Raw genomic sequence first — 20,190 nt, forward strand, 5'->3', positions numbered from 1 at the left:
TTTCTGATGTCAAAAACAGCATCCAATAGTTTTTTAATTTTTTTAATTAATAGATTTTATTATATATAGTTTAATTAAGTCGGGGGGTCGGAAATTTCAATTAAAATCGTAATTTAAAAAAAATATTTAGAAATATACTGCCATCTAGTATTCACCCTACTTTTTACCCTTCTCCTCCCGAGAGTTTCATGAGAATGTCCCGCGAAAGACGGCTCCTGTTCGTGGTGAGGGGACCTCCCAGAGATGGTTTAGTATTTCTTCTTTACCATCCCTGGGATCTGAACGCCCACCCACGTGTTTGCCGTGCGTGGTGGCCCGTATGCCGGAAAGGGGGATCCTGGTAGTTGAGGGGCAACATACCGTCCCCAACACACTGCTTTGGCCCCTGCTTCGGATAAACGGGAGGCTCAAATCAGGCTCCGTTTGAGTCAATCGGCTGGTCGTTGAGTCATTGTTGACCTCGGCTTGGAGTCAACCGATCGATGCAGACCGGGCAGACACGTCAGACAAGGTGTGCTTTTCTCGACTGCATTGTGAGGGTATAGCTCCTGGGAAACCCTGGTGCGACGGTCTATGGGAGTCTCCCATGTGACGGCATCCCCTTGTTGGGCCCCATGGTGGGTGGGGTCACCAGAAGCTGAATGTTTTACTTTTAATCATGGATTCCCCAAAAATAAAAGATCCGAAAGAGCGGAAAAATTTAAAAATGTCCAGTACCCCAGCGTACTTAATAGTACACGCAACTGGTGACAAACCATTATCTAAAGCTTCTCCTTTTCTGATTCAAAAATTGTTCCAGTCGACTATTGGAGATTTGAAAAAAATTCAGAAATTAAGATCAGGTGATTTACTGGTGGAAACATCCTCCCCACAACAATCTGCAAAACTTCTAGAAACAAAGACCCTGGGAGAAATGGAAATCACTGTCACACCACACGGAAGTTTAAACTCATCACGTGGTGTGATATCTGAAATTGATCTGATGTCTGAAGACGAATCAGATATTCAGATTGGTCTTTCAGATCAAGGTGTCGTTGCTGTCCGGCGCATTTCAATTCGTCGAGATGGAAAGTTGATACCAACCAAACACCTGATTCTTACTTTCAACAAACCAACATTGCCATCCTTTATAACAGCAGGATACCTACGTTGCTCAGTCCGTCCATATATCCCAAATCCGCTGCGTTGTTTCAAATGCCAGCGGTTTGGACACTCGCAAACATCCTGCCGAGGAAAAAGCGCATGTGCACAGTGTGGGACTGAGGGTCACGACAGTACAGAATGTAAAAGTACCCCATGCTGTGTGAACTGTAAAGATGCCCATCCTGCTTACTCCCGGAAATGCCCTGCATGGCAGAGAGAAAAAGAAATACAGCGTGTAAAAACAGTCAACAACTTACCCTACCCAGAGGCACGTCGCATGGTCACTTCAAGTGCACCACTGAAACAAAAAACATTTGCTGCTGCTCTGAAACTCACTAAGACATGTGAAGTTCAGACAGACATTTCTGTTTCCCCAAAGGAATCTTTCACTCGCCATGCAAATTGTTTACTGATCCCTTCAAAAGAAACAGCAGAAAATGACAATACAAAACAAAAAACACCCCTACCTAAAACAGGGGTGATAACAAGAAACCTGGGTTCAAAAAAGGCTAGTAAGAACCCATTAAACAAACAGAGAGTGAAAGCAGCTCTCTCTAAAGCTAAAAAATCAGAGACTCAGTCTGTGAGCGAGTTCTCTGATATCTCTGATGAAGAGAATAATGTGGAGGTAAAAAAACCAATGTCACCTCCAAAAGAGAGACCGCCTGTTAAATTAAAGAGAGATACCCTCGCAAAGAATGCTGCCTCAACCACATAATGGATTATAAAATAATCCAATGGAACTGTCGTGGTTTCCGCAACAACTTCTCTGACATTAAACATTTGACATCATCTACCACATCTCTCTGCGTGGCACTCCAGGAAACACATCTAAAACCTGGAGAAAAAATTACTTTAAAAGGATTTAATCTTTACCGTAAGGATGATGATAGCCACACTCGCGCCAGTGGAGGTGTGGCTGTACTGGTTTCAAATTGCATCCCTTCCTTACCGGTACAAATAAGAACAGAGCTGCAAGCTGTGGCAGTCAGAATTTCAATTGGAGTAACTGTCACAGTTTGTTCCATATACTTGCCACCAGATGTCAGAGTCAATGAGGATGAATTGGATGACTTGGTTGAACAACTGCCAACTCCGTTTATTCTACTTGGTGATCTCAATGGCCACAATCCAATGTGGGGCAGTCACGACATCAATTGTCGAGGCAGAGCCATTGAAAGATTCATAGGTAATCACCAACTGTATTTATTTAATACTGGAGAAGTGACATACTTCCACGCCCCAACAAGAACATTTACTGCCATTGATTTGACATTAGCTAGTCCAAATCTGTTTTCAGCGTTTACATGGGAGGTTGGATCTAATCCACTTTCCAGTGACCACTTTCCAATATTTTTAAAATATAGGGGCAGAGGAAGCTGTGAAACAGCCCGTCCACCACGCTGGAAATTTGAATCGGCAGATTGGCCTGCATTTTCCTCTTTGGCTAACATCACTGAGGAAATGGTCAATACTGCCGATATCAATGATGCAGTAGAAGTTGTCACTTCCAGTATTATTCAGGCAGCCGAAAAAACAATGGGGAAAACGTCAACCAGATATCCAAAACATCCGAAACCATGGTGGGATCAGAATTGTGAGGCAGCATTTAAAAAACAAAAGAAAGCATGGGGGATTTTCAGAAGATACCCCACTGCTGAGAATTTGATAGCTTTTAAAAAAGCAAAGGCAAATGCCAGAAAAATAAGGAGGCAAAGCCAAAGGGATTCCTGGAGGAAGTATGTTTCTAGCATAACATCTTCCACCAGCTCAAAAGCAGTCTGGGATAAAATCCATAAAATTAATGGGAAATATGCTTCTCACTCTCTGTCCATGCTGGAAAATAATGGCACAATAATCAGTGACATTAAAGGTATTGCTGATTTGTTGGGTGAAACATTTTCGTCTTCATCCAGCAATATTATGTATACAACAAATTTCCAGGCTTATAAAGTCCAAAGTGAAAAACAATATCTAAACTTCCACTCTCCATCTAATGAGGAATATAATGTGCCATTTAGCAGAATAGAACTATGTACAGCAATCTCTCGCTCGGGGAATACTGCTGTAGGTCCGGATAAAATCCATTACAGCATGATTAAAAATCTGTCAGACAATTCCCTTAGTAACCTTCTGAATCTGTTCAACAGAATATGGACAGAACATACTTTTCCAGACTCTTGGAGGCTATCTATCATAATTCCCATTCCCAAGCCAGGTAAAGACTGCAAGAATCCCTCTAATTATAGACCAATTTCTCTGACTAGTTGTCTCTGCAAACTTTTCGAGAGAATGGTAAACAGACGCCTGATGTTCCTCCTAGAGGAAAAGAACTACTTTTCACCACATCAGAGTGGATTTCGTAGGAACAGAAGTACCACAGACAATCTAGTAAACCTTGAAACATCTATACGCGAAGCGTTTGTTAGACGACAGCACTTAGTGTCTGTGTTTTTCGATATAGAGAAGGCTTATGATCGCTGCTGGCGATATGGAATACTCCGCGATCTGCATGAATTTGGACTGCGGGGTAATCTGCCAATTTTTATAAAAAACTTCTTGCAGAATCGAAGATTCCAAGTTAGGATGGGCAACACTTTGTCTAGGCCTTTCACACAAGAAGAGGGTGTTCCTCAAGGTTCTATTCTGAGTGTGACTCTGTTCCTAATCAAAATTAATAGCATAGCTAAGTGTCTTCCTTCCAGTGTGAAACACTCTTTGTATGTGGATGACTTTCAGATCTCCTGTCAGTCTACTAACATGAGTTTTATTGAAAGACAACTGCAAACCTCCCTAAATCGCATAGACAGTTGGTCCAAGATCAATGGTTTTACTTTTAATGCAGAGAAGACCTCGTGCATCCACTTTTGCCGAAGGCGTGGTTTGCACCTGGAACCTGAAATTCACCTAAATGGGGTTAAAATCCCAATGGTCAACGAAGCAAAATTTTTGGGTGTTGTGTTCGACCATAAATTGACGTTCTTGCCACACTTGCGCAATTTGAAGAGTAGATGTTTAAAATCTCTGAACCTTTTAAAGGTATTATGCTGCTCATCCTGGGGAGCAGACAAATGTTCGATGCTCAGGATATATAGAGCCCTCGTTCGCTCTAAGCTGGATTATGGATGTGTTGTTTATGGCTCTGCGCGAGAATCTACTCTTCGGATGCTGGATCCAATCCACCATCAAGCATTGCGTTTGTGCACTGGTGCATTTCGAACTTCTCCTGTTCAAAGTTTGTACGTGGATGCTTATGAGCCTCCACTATCTCTCAGGAGAGAGCAGTTGTCTTTGTTCTATTACATTAAACAGAAATTTCTGGCTAAACCTTCAGTTTATTGTAGAGTATCAGATACTCAGCTGAAAAGATTATTTACAGCTCGCCCAAGTTGTGTCCCTACATTTGACATTAGAATGGAGAATGTAAGCAGCACGATTGACCTGGACACAAGCAACATTTCACAGGTCGAGGTCGATAATATATCACCTTGGTCAACTCCTGTGATTAATGTTGACTTTAGCTTAAAGCAGTTTCCTAAGGATTCCACCCCGGACTACATCTATAGGCAGCACTTTGCAGAAATTCAACACTACGACAGGAATTTAATTCCTATTTATACTGATGGATCGAAATCGGTTGATTACGTTGGCTCAGCCTTTGTCTGCCAGGATGAGATCGTGGCAGAACAAATCGCATCGAATTCTTCCATCTTTACTGCAGAGGTGCAGGCTATTTATTTAGCCTTAAAATATGTAATTAGGAAAGGTCATCGTCGCTGTGTTATTTACACTGACTCAGTTAGTGCACTTCAGGCTTTGATCTCACATGAACCTAGTTCTCACTCTATAGTGATTAAAATTCACAAACTGTTTTGCCATCTTATTGCAAGTAATATTTTTGTAAAATTTCGTTGGGTCCCAGGCCATGTAGGTATAAAAGGGAATGAAGCAGCTGATGCAGCTGCAAAGTCAGCAAGTCCTTCTCAGCATACAATGTTCATTGAAGGAGGTGACTTGAAGCTGGTTGTTAAAAAACGACTAGCAGAGAGATGGCAAAATGTGTGGAACGAACAAGTCCACAATAAACTTTACGAGATCAAACCTATAATAGAAAATTGGACACACAAGAAACAGTATGATAGGAGATCTGAAGTCATTCTTACTCGCCTGAGAATTGGACATACTCGGCTTACTCATCAATACCTTTTGAAGGGTGATGACCAGCCAGTATGCCAGTATTGCATTTGTACTTTAAGTGTTAAACATATACTTTGCAACTGTGTTGCTTTTGACCAGAGTCGCAGACAGCATTTTGGAAATGCAACTTTGAGAGAGATTTTGGGCCAGAGGCCAAATCTTGATAAGATACTGAACTTTTTGAAAGTTATAAAAATTAATAGAGATATTTAAGTGAACTAATTTATTTATTTATTTATTTATTATATATTTATATTTGTGTTGTTCTGTTTTTTTGTGTTTTTGTGTTGTATTGACGCCTTGTGATATATATATTTAGCTTTGTTTAATTTTACCATTTGTCATGGCGCAGCATAGCCTGTATGGCTCTTGTGCCAAAAAATAGAACCAACCAACCAACAACGTTGAGTCATTGTTGACCTCGGCTTGGAGTCAACCGATCGATGCAGACCGGGCGGACACGTCAGACAAGATGTGCTTTTCTTGACTGCATTGTGAGGGTATAGCTCCTGGGAAACCCTGGTGTGACGGTCTATGGGAATCTCCCATGTGACGGCATCCCCTTGTTGGGCCCCATGGTGGGTGGGGTCACCGGGAGCTGAATAATAATTTTTCAATATGGATTCACTAAAATCTAAAACACCATGTACCAATGCATCACCACCAAGCGATTTTATTTCCACCAACCAACCAGCCTACCTTATTGTTCATGCTACGGGAGAAACATCTCTGTCGAAATGTTCTCCTTTTCTAATACAAAAATTATTTGAATCAACCATTGGGCATCTTAAAAAAATCCAAAAATTGAGGTCAGGAGATTTACTTGTAGAGGCAGCCTCTCCTCAACAATCAGCAAAGCTTTTAAAAACTAAATCTCTAGGAGACATAAATGTCACCATCACACCACACACAAGTTTGAACTCGTCACGTGGTGTGATATCTGAGATCGATCTGATGTCTGAAGATGAATCAGATATCCAGATCAATCTTTCAGATCAAGGTGTCACTGCTGTCCGACGCATCTCCATTCGTCGTGATGGCAAGTTGATACCAACCAAACATCTCATTCTCACTTTTGGAAAGCCAACATTACCATCATTTGTTACTGCAGGATATCTGCGCTGCCCAGTTCGACCATACATTCCAAACCCGCTGCGCTGCTTCAAATGCCAGCGGTTTGGACATTCTCAAACATCCTGCCGAGGAAAGAGCGTATGTGCACAGTGTGGGACTGAAGGTCACGAGAGTACCGATTGTAAAAGTATCCCATGCTGTGTGAATTGCAAAGATGCCCATCCTTCCTACTCCCGGAAATGCCCTGCATGGCAGAGAGAGAAAGAGGTTCAGCGGGTAAAAACTGTCAACAATTTATCTTACCTAGAGGCTCGTCGCATGGTCACTTCAAGTGCACCAGTGAAACAGAAAACATTTGCTGCTGTTTTGAAGTCCACAAACACACGTGGGGTTCAGACAGACATTTCCGTTTCACCAAATGAATCTCTCACTTGCCATGCTAGATGTTTATTAACTCAATCCAAAGAAACAGAAGAAAAGGAGAGTATAAAGAAAAGAACACCCCTACCTAAAGCAGGGGTAGTAACCAGAAATGTGGGTTCAAAAAAAGCTAATAAGAACCCACTCAACAAACAAAAATTAAAATCAGCCCTCTCTAAATCTAAAAGATCAGAGACTCAGTCTATGAGTGAGTTCTCCGACTTCTCAGATGAGGAGACTAATAAGGTGGTTACACCACCAGCCTCACCTCCAAAAGGCAAATCGGCTGTAAAATTAAAGAGGGATACCTTTACAAAGAATGCTGCCTCAAACACATAATGGATTATAAAATAATCCAATGGAACTGTCGTGGTTTTCGCAACAACTTTTCTGACATTAAACACCTGACATCGTCTACTTTATCTCTCTGCGTGGCACTTCAGGAAACACATTTGAAATCTGGAGAAAGAATTTCTTTAAAAGGATTCGATCTCTACCGTAAAGATGATGACAGCCACACCCGCGCCAGTGGAGGTGTGGCTGTACTGGTTTCAAACCGCATCCCGTCTTTACCGGTACAAATAACAACAGAGCTGCAAGCCGTGGCAGTCAGAATTTCAATCGGCGTTACTGTCACAGTTTGTTCCATATACTTGCCACCAGATGTCAGAGTCAATGATGATGAATTGGATGCCTTGGTTGAACAGCTGCCAACTCCATTCCTTTTACTCGGTGATTTCAATGGTCACAATCCAATGTGGGGCAGTCCCGACATCAATCGTCGTGGCAGGGCCATTGAGAGATTTATAGGCAATCACCAACTGTATATATTTAATACCGGAGAAGTGACATACTTCCATGCCCCAACAAGAACATTCACTGCCATTGATTTATCATTAGCCAGTCCGAACTTGTTTTCAGCATTTACATGGGGGGTTGGATCTAATCCACTCTCTAGTGACCACTTCCCAATATTTCTAAAATACCGAGGCAGAGAAAGCTGTGAAACAGCCCGTCCACCACGCTGGAAACTTGAAACAGCAGATTGGCCTGCATTTTCCTCTTTGGCTAACGTCACTGAGGAAATGGTCAATACTGCTGATATCAATGATGCAGTCGAAGTTGTCACTTCCAGTATTATTCAGGCAGCCGAAAAAACAATGGGGAAAACGTCAACCAGATATCCAAAACATCCGAAACCATGGTGGGATCAAAATTGCGAGGCAGCATTTAAAAAGCAAAAGAAAGCATGGGGGATTTTCAGAAGATACCCCACTGCTAACAATTTGGTTGCTTTTAAGAAAGCAAAGGCTAATGCCAGAAAAATAAGAAGGCAAAGCCAAAGGGATTCTTGGAGGAAGTATGTTTCTAGCATAACATCTTCCACCAGCTCAAAAGCAGTCTGGGATAAAATCCATAAAATCAATGGAAAATATGCTTCTCACTCTCTGTCCATGCTGGAAAGTAATGGCACAATAATCAGTGACATAAAAGGTATTGCTGATTTGTTGGGTGAAACATTTTCGTCTTCATCCAGCAATATTATGTATACAAGGGATTTTCAGGCTTATAAAGTTCAAACTGAAAAACAATATCTAAACTTCCACTCCCCATCTAATGAGGAATATAATGTGCCATTCAGCAGAATAGAACTATGTACAGCAATCTTTCGCTCGGGGAATACTGCTGTAGGGCCGGATAAAATCCACTACAGCATGATTAAAAATCTGTCAGACAATTCCCTCAGTAACCTTCTGAATCTGTTCAACAGAATATGGACAGAACATACTTTTCCAGACTCTTGGAGGCTATCTATCATAATTCCCATACCCAAGCCAGGTAAAGACCGCAAGAATCCCTCTAATTATAGACCAATTTCTCTGACTAGTTGTCTCTGCAAACTTTTCGAGAGAATGGTAAACAGACGCCTGATGTTCCTCCTAGAGGAAAAGAACTACTTTTCACCACATCAGAGTGGATTTCGTAGGAACAGAAGTACCACAGACAATCTAGTAAACCTTGAAACATCTATACGCGAAGCGTTTGTAAGACGACAGCACTTAGTGTCTGTGTTTTTCGATATAGAGAAGGCTTACGATCGCTGCTGGCGATATGGAATACTCCGTGATCTGCATGAATTTGGACTGCGGGGTAATCTGCCAATTTTTATAAAAAACTTCTTGCAGAATCGTAGATTCCAAGTCAGGATGGGCAACACTTTGTCTAGGCCTTTCACACAAGAAGAGGGTGTTCCTCAAGGTTCTATTCTGAGTGTGACTCTGTTCCTAATCAAAATTAATAGCATAGCTAAGTGTCTTCCTTCCAGTGTGAAACACTCCTTGTATGTGGATGACTTTCAGATCTCCTGTCAGTCTACTAACATGAGTTTTATTGAAAGACAACTGCAAACCTCCCTAAATCGCATAGACAATTGGTCCAAGATCAATGGTTTTACTTTTAATGCAGAGAAGACCTCGTGCATCCACTTTTGCCGAAGGCGTGGTTTGCACCTGGACCCTGAAATTCACCTAAATGGGGTTAAAATCCCAATGGTCAACGAAGCAAAATTTTTGGGTGTTGTGTTCGACCATAAATTGACGTTCTTGCCACACTTGCGCAATTTGAAGAGTAGATGTTTAAAATCTCTGAACCTTTTAAAGGTATTATGCTGCTCATCCTGGGGAGCAGACAAATGTTCGATGCTCAGGATATATAGAGCCCTCGTTCGCTCTAAGCTGGATTATGGATGTGTTGTTTATGGCTCTGCGCGAGAATCTACTCTTCGGATGCTGGATCCAATCCACCATCAAGCATTGCGTTTGTGCACTGGTGCATTTCGAACTTCTCCTGTTCAAAGTTTGTACGTGGATGCTTATGAGCCTCCACTATCTCTCAGGAGAGAGCAGTTGTCTTTGTTCTATTACATTAAACAGAAATTTCTGGCTAAACCTTCAGTTTATTGTAGAGTATCAGATACTCAGCTGAAAAGATTATTTACAGCTCGCCCAAGTTGTGTCCCTACATTTGACATTAGAATGGAGAATGTAAGCAGCACGATTGACCTGGACACAAGCAACATTTCACAGGTCGAGGTCGATAATATATCACCTTGGTCAACTCCTGTGATTAATGTTGACTTTAGCTTAAAGCAGTTTCCTAAGGATTCCACCCCGGACTACATCTATAGGCAGCACTTTGCAGAAATTCAACACTACGACAGGAATTTAATTCCTATTTATACTGATGGATCGAAATCGGTTGATTACGTTGGCTCAGCCTTTGTCTGCCAGGATGAGATCGTGGCAGAACAAATCGCATCGAATTCTTCCATCTTTACTGCAGAGGTGCAGGCTATTTATTTAGCCTTAAAATATGTAATTAGGAAAGGTCATCGTCGCTGTGTTATTTACACTGACTCAGTTAGTGCACTTCAGGCTTTGATCTCACATGAACCTAGTTCTCACTCTATAGTGATTAAAATTCACAAACTGTTTTGCCATCTTATTGCAAGTAATATTTTTGTAAAATTTCGTTGGGTCCCAGGCCATGTAGGTATAAAAGGGAATGAAGCAGCTGATGCAGCTGCAAAGTCAGCAAGTCCTTCTCAGCATACAATGTTCATTGAAGGAGGTGACTTGAAGCTGGTTGTTAAAAAACGACTAGCAGAGAGATGGCAAAATGTGTGGAACGAACAAGTCCACAATAAACTTTACGAGATCAAACCTATAATAGAAAATTGGACACACAAGAAACAGTATGATAGGAGATCTGAAGTCATTCTTACTCGCCTGAGAATTGGACATACTCGGCTTACTCATCAATACCTTTTGAAGGGTGATGACCAGCCAGTATGCCAGTATTGCATTTGTACTTTAAGTGTTAAACATATACTTTGCAACTGTGTTGCTTTTGACCAGAGTCGCAGACAGCATTTTGGAAATGCAACTTTGAGAGAGATTTTGGGCCAGAGGCCAAATCTTGATAAGATACTGAACTTTTTGAAAGTTATAAAAATTAATAGAGATATTTAAGTGAACTAATTTATTTATTTATTTATTTATTATATATTTATATTTGTGTTGTTCTGTTTTTTTGTGTTTTTGTGTTGTATTGACGCCTTGTGATATATATATTTAGCTTTGTTTAATTTTACCATTTGTCATGGCGCAGCATAGCCTGTATGGCTCTTGTGCCAAAAAATAGAACCAACCAACCAACCAACTTGAGTCATTGTTGACCTCGGCTTGGAGTCAACCGATCGATGCAGACCGGGCGGACACGTCAGACAAGATGTGCTTTTCTTGACTGCATTGTGAGGGTATAGCTCCTGGGAAACCCTGGTGTGACGGTCTATGGGAATCTCCCATGTGACGGCATCCCCTTGTTGGGCCCCATGGTGGGTGGGGTCACCGGGAGCTGAATAATAATTTTTCAATATGGATTCACTAAAATCTAAAACACCATGTACCAATGCATCACCACCAAGCGATTTTATTTCCACCAACCAACCAGCCTACCTTATTGTTCATGCTACGGGAGAAACATCTCTGTCGAAATGTTCTCCTTTTCTAATACAAAAATTATTTGAATCAACCATTGGGCATCTTAAAAAAATCCAAAAATTGAGGTCAGGAGATTTACTTGTAGAGGCAGCCTCTCCTCAACAATCAGCAAAGCTTTTAAAAACTAAATCTCTAGGAGACATAAATGTCACCATCACACCACACACAAGTTTGAACTCGTCACGTGGTGTGATATCTGAGATCGATCTGATGTCTGAAGATGAATCAGATATCCAGATCAATCTTTCAGATCAAGGTGTCACTGCTGTCCGACGCATCTCCATTCGTCGTGATGGCAAGTTGATACCAACCAAACATCTCATTCTCACTTTTGGAAAGCCAACATTACCATCATTTGTTACTGCAGGATATCTGCGCTGCCCAGTTCGACCATACATTCCAAACCCGCTGCGCTGCTTCAAATGCCAGCGGTTTGGACATTCTCAAACATCCTGCCGAGGAAAGAGCGTATGTGCACAGTGTGGGACTGAAGGTCACGAGAGTACCGATTGTAAAAGTATCCCATGCTGTGTGAATTGCAAAGATGCCCATCCTTCCTACTCCCGGAAATGCCCTGCATGGCAGAGAGAGAAAGAGGTTCAGCGGGTAAAAACTGTCAACAATTTATCTTACCTAGAGGCTCGTCGCATGGTCACTTCAAGTGCACCAGTGAAACAGAAAACATTTGCTGCTGTTTTGAAGTCCACAAACACACGTGGGGTTCAGACAGACATTTCCGTTTCACCAAATGAATCTCTCACTTGCCATGCTAGATGTTTATTAACTCAATCCAAAGAAACAGAAGAAAAGGAGAGTATAAAGAAAAGAACACCCCTACCTAAAGCAGGGGTAGTAACCAGAAATGTGGGTTCAAAAAAAGCTAATAAGAACCCACTCAACAAACAAAAATTAAAATCAGCCCTCTCTAAATCTAAAAGATCAGAGACTCAGTCTATGAGTGAGTTCTCCGACTTCTCAGATGAGGAGACTAATAAGGTGGTTACACCACCAGCCTCACCTCCAAAAGGCAAATCGGCTGTAAAATTAAAGAGGGATACCTTTACAAAGAATGCTGCTTCAAACACATAATGGATTATAAAATAATCCAATGGAACTGTCGTGGTTTTCGCAACAACTTTTCTGACATTAAACACCTGACATCGTCTACTTTATCTCTCTGCGTGGCACTTCAGGAAACACATTTGAAATCTGGAGAAAGAATTTCTTTAAAAGGATTCGATCTCTACCGTAAAGATGATGACAGCCACACCCGCGCCAGTGGAGGTGTGGCTGTACTGGTTTCAAACCGCATCCCGTCTTTACCGGTACAAATAACAACAGAGCTGCAAGCCGTGGCAGTCAGAATTTCAATCGGCGTTACTGTCACAGTTTGTTCCATATACTTGCCACCAGATGTCAGAGTCAATGATGATGAATTGGATGCCTTGGTTGAACAGCTGCCAACTCCATTCCTTTTACTCGGTGATTTCAATGGTCACAATCCAATGTGGGGCAGTCCCGACATCAATCGTCGTGGCAGGGCCATTGAGAGATTTATAGGCAATCACCAACTGTATATATTTAATACCGGAGAAGTGACATACTTCCATGCCCCAACAAGAACATTCACTGCCATTGATTTATCATTAGCCAGTCCGAACTTGTTTTCAGCATTTACATGGGGGGTTGGATCTAATCCACTCTCTAGTGACCACTTCCCAATATTTCTAAAATACCGAGGCAGAGAAAGCTGTGAAACAGCCCGTCCACCACGCTGGAAACTTGAAACAGCAGATTGGCCTGCATTTTCCTCTTTGGCTAACGTCACTGAGGAAATGGTCAATACTGCTGATATCAATGATGCAGTCGAAGTTGTCACTTCCAGTATTATTCAGGCAGCCGAAAAAACAATGGGGAAAACGTCAACCAGATATCCAAAACATCCGAAACCATGGTGGGATCAAAATTGCGAGGCAGCATTTAAAAAGCAAAAGAAAGCATGGGGGATTTTCAGAAGATACCCCACTGCTAACAATTTGGTTGCTTTTAAGAAAGCAAAGGCTAATGCCAGAAAAATAAGAAGGCAAAGCCAAAGGGATTCTTGGAGGAAGTATGTTTCTAGCATAACATCTTCCACCAGCTCAAAAGCAGTCTGGGATAAAATCCATAAAATCAATGGAAAATATGCTTCTCACTCTCTGTCCATGCTGGAAAGTAATGGCACAATAATCAGTGACATAAAAGGTATTGCTGATTTGTTGGGTGAAACATTTTCGTCTTCATCCAGCAATATTATGTATACAAGGGATTTTCAGGCTTATAAAGTTCAAACTGAAAAACAATATCTAAACTTCCACTCCCCATCTAATGAGGAATATAATGTGCCATTCAGCAGAATAGAACTATGTACAGCAATCTCTCGCTCGGGGAATACTGCTGTAGGGCCGGATAAAATCCACTACAGCATGATAAAAAATCTGTCAGACAATTCCCTCAGTAATCTTTTGAATCTGTTTAACAGAATATGGACAGAACATACTTTTCCAGACTCTTGGAGGCTATCTATCATCATTCCCATACCCAAACCAGGTAAAGACCACAAGAATCCCTCTAATTACAGACCAATTTCTCTGACTAGTTGTCTTTGCAAACTTTTCGAGAGAATGGTAAACAGACGCCTGATGTTCCTCCTAGAGGAAAAGAACTACTTTTCACCACATCAGAGTGGATTCTCGTAGGAACAGAAGTACCACGGACAATCTAGTAAACCTTGAAACATCTATACGCGAAGCGTTTGTAAGACGACAGCACTTAGTGTCTGTGTTTTTCGATATAGAGAAGGCTTACGATCGCTGCTGGCGATATGGAATACTCCGTGATCTGCATGAATTTGGACTGCGGGGTAATCTGCCAATTTTTATAAAAAACTTCCTGCAGAATCGTAGATTCCAAGTCAGGATGGGCAACACTTTTTCTAGGCCTTTCACACAAGAAGAGGGTGTTCCTCAAGGTTCTATTCTGAGTGTGACTCTGTTCCTAATCAAAATTAATAGCATAGCTAAGTATCTTCCTCCCAGTGTGAAACACTCCTTGTATGTGGATGACTTTCAGATCTCCTGTCAGTCTACTAACATGAGTTTTATTGAAAGACAACTGCAAACCTCCCTAAATCGCATAGACAATTGGTCCAAGATCAATGGTTTTACTTTTAATGCAGAGAAGACTTCGTGCATCCACTTTTGCCGAAGGCGTGGTTTGCACCTGGACCCTGAAATTCACCTAAATGGGGTTAAAATTCCAATGGTCAATGAAGCAAAATTTTTGGGTGTCGTGTTTGACCATAAATTGACGTTCTTACCACACTTGCGCAATTTGAAGAGTAGATGTTTAAAATCTCTGAACCTTTTAAAGGTATTATGCTGCTCATCCTGGGGAGCAGACAAATGTTCGATGCTCAGGATATATAGAGCCCTCGTTCGCTCTAAGCTGGATTATGGATGTGTTGTTTATGGCTCTGCGCGAGAATCTACTCTTCGGATGCTGGATCCAATCCACCATCAAGCATTGCGTTTGTGCACTGGTGCATTTCGAACTTCTCCTGTTCAAAGTTTGTACGTGGATGCTTATGAGCCTCCACTATCTCTCAGGAGAGAGCAGTTGTCTTTGTTCTATTACATTAAACAGAAATCTCTGGCTAAACCTTCAGTTTATTGTAGAGTATCAGATACTCAGCTGAAAAGATTATTTACAGCTCGCCCAAGTTGTGTCCCTACATTTGACATTAGAATGGAGAATGTAAGCAGCACGATTGACCTGGACACAAGCAACATTTCACAGGTCGAGGTCGATAATATATCACCTTGGTCAACTCCTGTGATTAATGTTGACTTCAGCTTAAAGCAGTTTCCTAAGGAATTCACCCCGGACTACATCTATAGGCAGCACTTTGCAGAAATTCAACATCGTGACAGGAATTTAATTCCTATATACACAGATGGATCTAAATCGGAAGACTATGTTGGCTTAGTTTTTGTTTGCCAGGATGAAATCGTGGCAGAGCAAATAGCACCGAAGTCTTCCATTTTTACTGCGGAGTTGCAGGCTATTTATTTAGCCCTAAAGTATATAAATAGGAAAGGTCATCGTTGCTGCGTGATTTACACTGACTCAGTTAGTGCACTTCAGGCTTTGATCTCGTATGAAACTAGTTTTCACTCCATAGTGATTAAAATTCGTAAGCTGATTTGCCATCTTTTTGCGAGGAATTTCTCTATAAAATTTTGTTGGGTCCCAGGCCATGTAGGTATAAGAGGGAATGAAGAAGCTGACGCAGCTGCAAAGTCAGCAAGTCCTTCTCAGCATACAATGCGTATTGAAGGAGGTGACTTGAAGCTAGTTGTTAAAAAACGACTAGAGGAGAGATGGCAAAATGTGTGGAACGCACAAGTCCACAATAAACTACACGAGATCAAACCTGTGATAGAAAATTGGACACAGAAGAAACCTTATGACAGGAGATCTGAGGTCATTCTTACTTGTTTGAGAATTGGACATACTCGACTGACTCATCAATACCTTTTGAAGGGTGATGACCAGCCTGTATGTCAGTATTGCAACTGTAATGTAAGTGTTAAGCACATACTGAGCAATTGCATCGCCTCTGAACGGATTCGTAGGCAGCATTTTGGAAATGCAAGTTTTAAAGAGATTTTGGGCCAGAGGCCAAATGTTGATAAATTATTGAACTTTCTAAAAGTTACAAATATTTATAAACAGATTTAGTTGTTTGTTTATTTTATATTTAAACCTCGTTACTATATACACTTTAATTGTTATTTATTTTTGTTATCGGTTCTATGTTTTCTTTTGGTTTTTTTCTGTTGTTTTATTTTGTTCTATTTTATTCTATTTATTATTATTATTTATTTATTTATCTATTTATACCATGTGTTGTGGCGCAGCTTGGCCTGTGTTGCCTTTGTGCCAAAAAACTATTACCAACCAACCAACCCAGTGTGAAACATTCTCTGTATGTGGATGACTTTCAGATTTTTTGTCAGTAGTAACATGGGTTTTATTGAGAGACAACTGCAAACCTCTTTAAATCGAATAGACAATTGGTCTAAGATTAATGGTTTCAGTTTTAACGTAGAGAAGACCTTGTGCATCCACTTTTGTCGAAGGCGTGGTTTTCACCTGGATCCTGAAATTCACCTAAATGGGGTTAAAATCCCAATGGTCAACGAAGCAAAATTTTTGGGTGTTGTGTTCGACCATAAATTGACGTTCTTGCCACACTTGCGCAATTTGAAGAGTAGATGTTTAAAATCTCTGAACCTTTTAAAGGTATTATGCTGCTCATCCTGGGGAGCAGACAAATGTTCGATGCTCAGGATATATAGAGCCCTCGTTCGCTCTAAGCTGGATTATGGATGTGTTGTTTATGGCTCTGCGCGAGAATCTACTCTTCGGATGCTGGATCCAATCCACCATCAAGCATTGCGTTTGTGCACTGGTGCATTTCGAACTTCTCCTGTTCAAAGTTTGTACGTGGATGCTTATGAGCCTCCACTATCTCTCAGGAGAGAGCAGTTGTCTTTGTTCTATTACATTAAACAGAAATTTCTGGCTAAACCTTCAGTTTATTGTAGAGTATCAGATACTCAGCTGAAAAGATTATTTACAGCTCGCCCAAGTTGTGTCCCTACATTTGACATTAGAATGGAGAATGTAAGCAGCACGATTGACCTGGACACAAGCAACATTTCACAGGTCGAGGTCGATAATATATCACCTTGGTCAACTCCTGTGATTAATGTTGACTTTAGCTTAAAGCAGTTTCCTAAGGATTCCACCCCGGACTACATCTATAGGCAGCACTTTGCAGAAATTCAACACTACGACAGGAATTTAATTCCTATTTATACTGATGGATCGAAATCGGTTGATTACGTTGGCTCAGCCTTTGTCTGCCAGGATGAGATCGTGGCAGAACAAATCGCATCGAATTCTTCCATCTTTACTGCAGAGGTGCAGGCTATTTATTTAGCCTTAAAATATGTAATTAGGAAAGGTCATCGTCGCTGTGTTATTTACACTGACTCAGTTAGTGCACTTCAGGCTTTGATCTCACATGAACCTAGTTCTCACTCTATAGTGATTAAAATTCACAAACTGTTTTGCCATCTTATTGCAAGTAATATTTTTGCAAAATTTCGTTGGGTCCCAGGCCATGTAGGTATAAAAGGGAATGAAGCAGCTGATGCAGCTGCAAAGTCAGCAAGTCCTTCTCAGCATACAATGTTCATTGAAGGAGGTGACTTGAAGCTGGTTGTTAAAAAACGACTAGCAGAGAGATGGCAAAATGTGTGGAACGAACAAGTCCACAATAAACTTTACGAGATCAAACCTATAATAGAAAATTGGACACACAAGAAACAGTATGATAGGAGATCTGAAGTCATTCTTACTCGCCTGAGAATTGGACATACTCGGCTTACTCATCAATACCTTTTGAAGGGTGATGACCAGCCAGTATGCCAGTATTGCATTTGTACTTTAAGTGTTAAACATATACTTTGCAACTGTGTTGCTTTTGACCAGAGTCGCAGACAGCATTTTGGAAATGCAACTTTGAGAGAGATTTTGGGCCAGAGGCCAAATCTTGATAAGATACTGAACTTTTTGAAAGTTATAAAAATTAATAGAGATATTTAAGTGAACTAATTTATTTATTTATTTATTTATTATATATTTATATTTGTGTTGTTCTGTTTTTTTGTGTTTTTGTGTTGTATTGACGCCTTGTGATATATATATTTAGCTTTGTTTAATTTTACCATTTGTCATGGCGCAGCATAGCCTGTATGGCTCTTGTGCCAAAAAATAGAACCAACCAACCAACCAACTTGAGTCATTGTTGACCTCGGCTTGGAGTCAACCGATCGATGCAGACCGGGCGGACACGTCAGACAAGATGTGCTTTTCTTGACTGCATTGTGAGGGTATAGCTCCTGGGAAACCCTGGTGTGACGGTCTATGGGAATCTCCCATGTGACGGCATCCCCTTGTTGGGCCCCATGGTGGGTGGGGTCACCAGGAGCTGAATAATAATTTTTCAATATGGATTCACTAAAATCTAAAACACCATGTACCAATGCATCACCACCAAGCGATTTTATTTCCACCAACCAACCAGCCTACCTTATTGTTCATGCTACGGGAGAAACATCTCTGTCGAAATGTTCTCCTTTTCTAATACAAAAATTATTTGAATCGACCATTGGGCATCTTAAAAAAATCCAAAAATTGAGGTCAGGAGATTTACTTGTAGAGGCAGCCTCTCCTCAACAATCAGCAAAGCTTTTAAAAACTAAATCTCTAGGAGACATAAATGTCACCATCACACCACACACAAGTTTGAACTCGTCACGTGGTGTGATATCTGAGATCGATCTGATGTCTGAAGATGAATCAGATATCCAGATCAATCTTTCAGATCAAGGTGTCACTGCTGTCCGACGCATCTCCATTCGTCGTGATGGCAAGTTGATACCAACCAAACATCTCATTCTCACTTTTGGAAAGCCAACATTACCATCATTTGTTACTGCAGGATATCTGCGCTGCCCAGTTCGACCATACATTCCAAACCCGCTGCGCTGCTTCAAATGCCAGCGGTTTGGACATTCTCAAACATCCTGCTGAGGAAAGAGCGTATGTGCACAGTGTGGGACTGAAGGTCACGAGAGTACCGATTGTAAAAGTATCCCATGCTGTGTGAATTGCAAAGATGCCCATCCTTCCTACTCCCGGAAATGCCCTGCATGGCAGAGAGAGAAAGAGGTTCAGCGGGTAAAAACTGTCAACAATTTATCTTACCTAGAGGCTCGTCGCATGGTCACTTCAAGTGCACCAGTGAAACAGAAAACATTTGCTGCTGTTTTGAAGTCCACAAACACACGTGGGGTTCAGACAGACATTTCCGTTTCACCAAATGAATCTCTCACTTGCCATGCTAGATGTTTATTAACTCAATCCAAAGAAACAGAAGAAAAGGAGAGTATAAAGAAAAGAACACCCCTACCTAAAGCAGGGGTAGTAACCAGAAATGTGGGTTCAAAAAAAGCTAATAAGAACCCACTCAACAAACAAAAATTAAAATCAGCCCTCTCTAAATCTAAAAGATCAGAGACTCAGTCTATGAGTGAGTTCTCCGACTTCTCAGATGAGGAGACTAATAAGGTGGTTACACCAGCAGCCTCACCTCCAAAAGGCAAATCGGCTGTAAAATTAAAGAGGGATACCTTTACAAAGAATGCTGCTTCAAACACATAATGGATTATAAAATAATCCAATGGAACTGTCGTGGTTTTCGCAACAACTTTTTTGACATTAAACACCTGACATTGTCTACTTTATCTCTCTGCGTGGCACTTCAGGAAACACATTTGAAATCTGGAGAAAGAATTTCTTTAAAAGGATTCGATCTCTACCGTAAAGATGATGACAGCCACACCTGCGCCAGTGGAGGTGTGGCTGTACTGGTTTCAAACCGCATCCCGTCTTTACCGGTACAAATAACAACAGAGCTGCAAGCCGTGGCAGTCAGAATTTCAATCGGCGTTACTGTCACAGTTTGTTCCATATACTTGCCACCAGATGTCAGAGTCAATGATGATGAATTGGATGCCTTGGTTGAACAGCTGCCAACTCCATTCCTTTTACTCGGTGATTTCAATGGTCACAATCCAATGTGGGGCAGTCCCGACATCAATCGTCGTGGCAGGGCCAT

The 20,190-nt window shown here is 41.2% G+C and overlaps 3 protein-coding genes across 3 annotated transcripts; all 3 read left to right on the forward strand.

Moving 5' to 3' along the window:
- The first annotated feature begins 658 nt into the window (after positions 1 to 658).
- On the forward strand, positions 659 to 1,861 carry LOC136981710 (uncharacterized). The gene is made up of 2 exons (XM_067278054.1): positions 659 to 1,655; positions 1,716 to 1,861. The coding sequence occupies exons 1-2, from the start codon at positions 659 to 661 to the stop codon at positions 1,859 to 1,861; spliced, it is 1,143 nt and encodes a 380-aa protein (XP_067134155.1).
- A 3,887-nt stretch (positions 1,862 to 5,748) lies between these two features.
- LOC136981702 (uncharacterized) lies at positions 5,749 to 8,091 on the forward strand. The gene has a single exon (XM_067278044.1). It carries the CDS (start codon positions 5,959 to 5,961, stop codon positions 7,171 to 7,173), a length of 1,215 nt encoding a protein of 404 aa, XP_067134145.1. The 5' UTR covers positions 5,749 to 5,958; the 3' UTR covers positions 7,174 to 8,091.
- Positions 8,092 to 11,078: 2,987 nt separating this feature from the next.
- LOC136981703 (uncharacterized) lies at positions 11,079 to 13,403 on the forward strand. Its single transcript, XM_067278045.1, has one exon. The coding sequence runs from the start codon at positions 11,271 to 11,273 to the stop codon at positions 12,483 to 12,485; it is 1,215 nt and encodes a 404-aa protein (XP_067134146.1). The 5' UTR covers positions 11,079 to 11,270; the 3' UTR covers positions 12,486 to 13,403.
- Positions 13,404 to 20,190: the final 6,787 nt, after the last annotated feature.

This window comes from Centruroides vittatus, unplaced genomic scaffold, assembly GCF_030686945.1.
Source record: "Centruroides vittatus isolate TY-2023 unplaced genomic scaffold, ASM3068694v2 contig_79, whole genome shotgun sequence".
NCBI lineage: Eukaryota > Metazoa > Arthropoda > Arachnida > Scorpiones > Buthidae > Centruroides > Centruroides vittatus.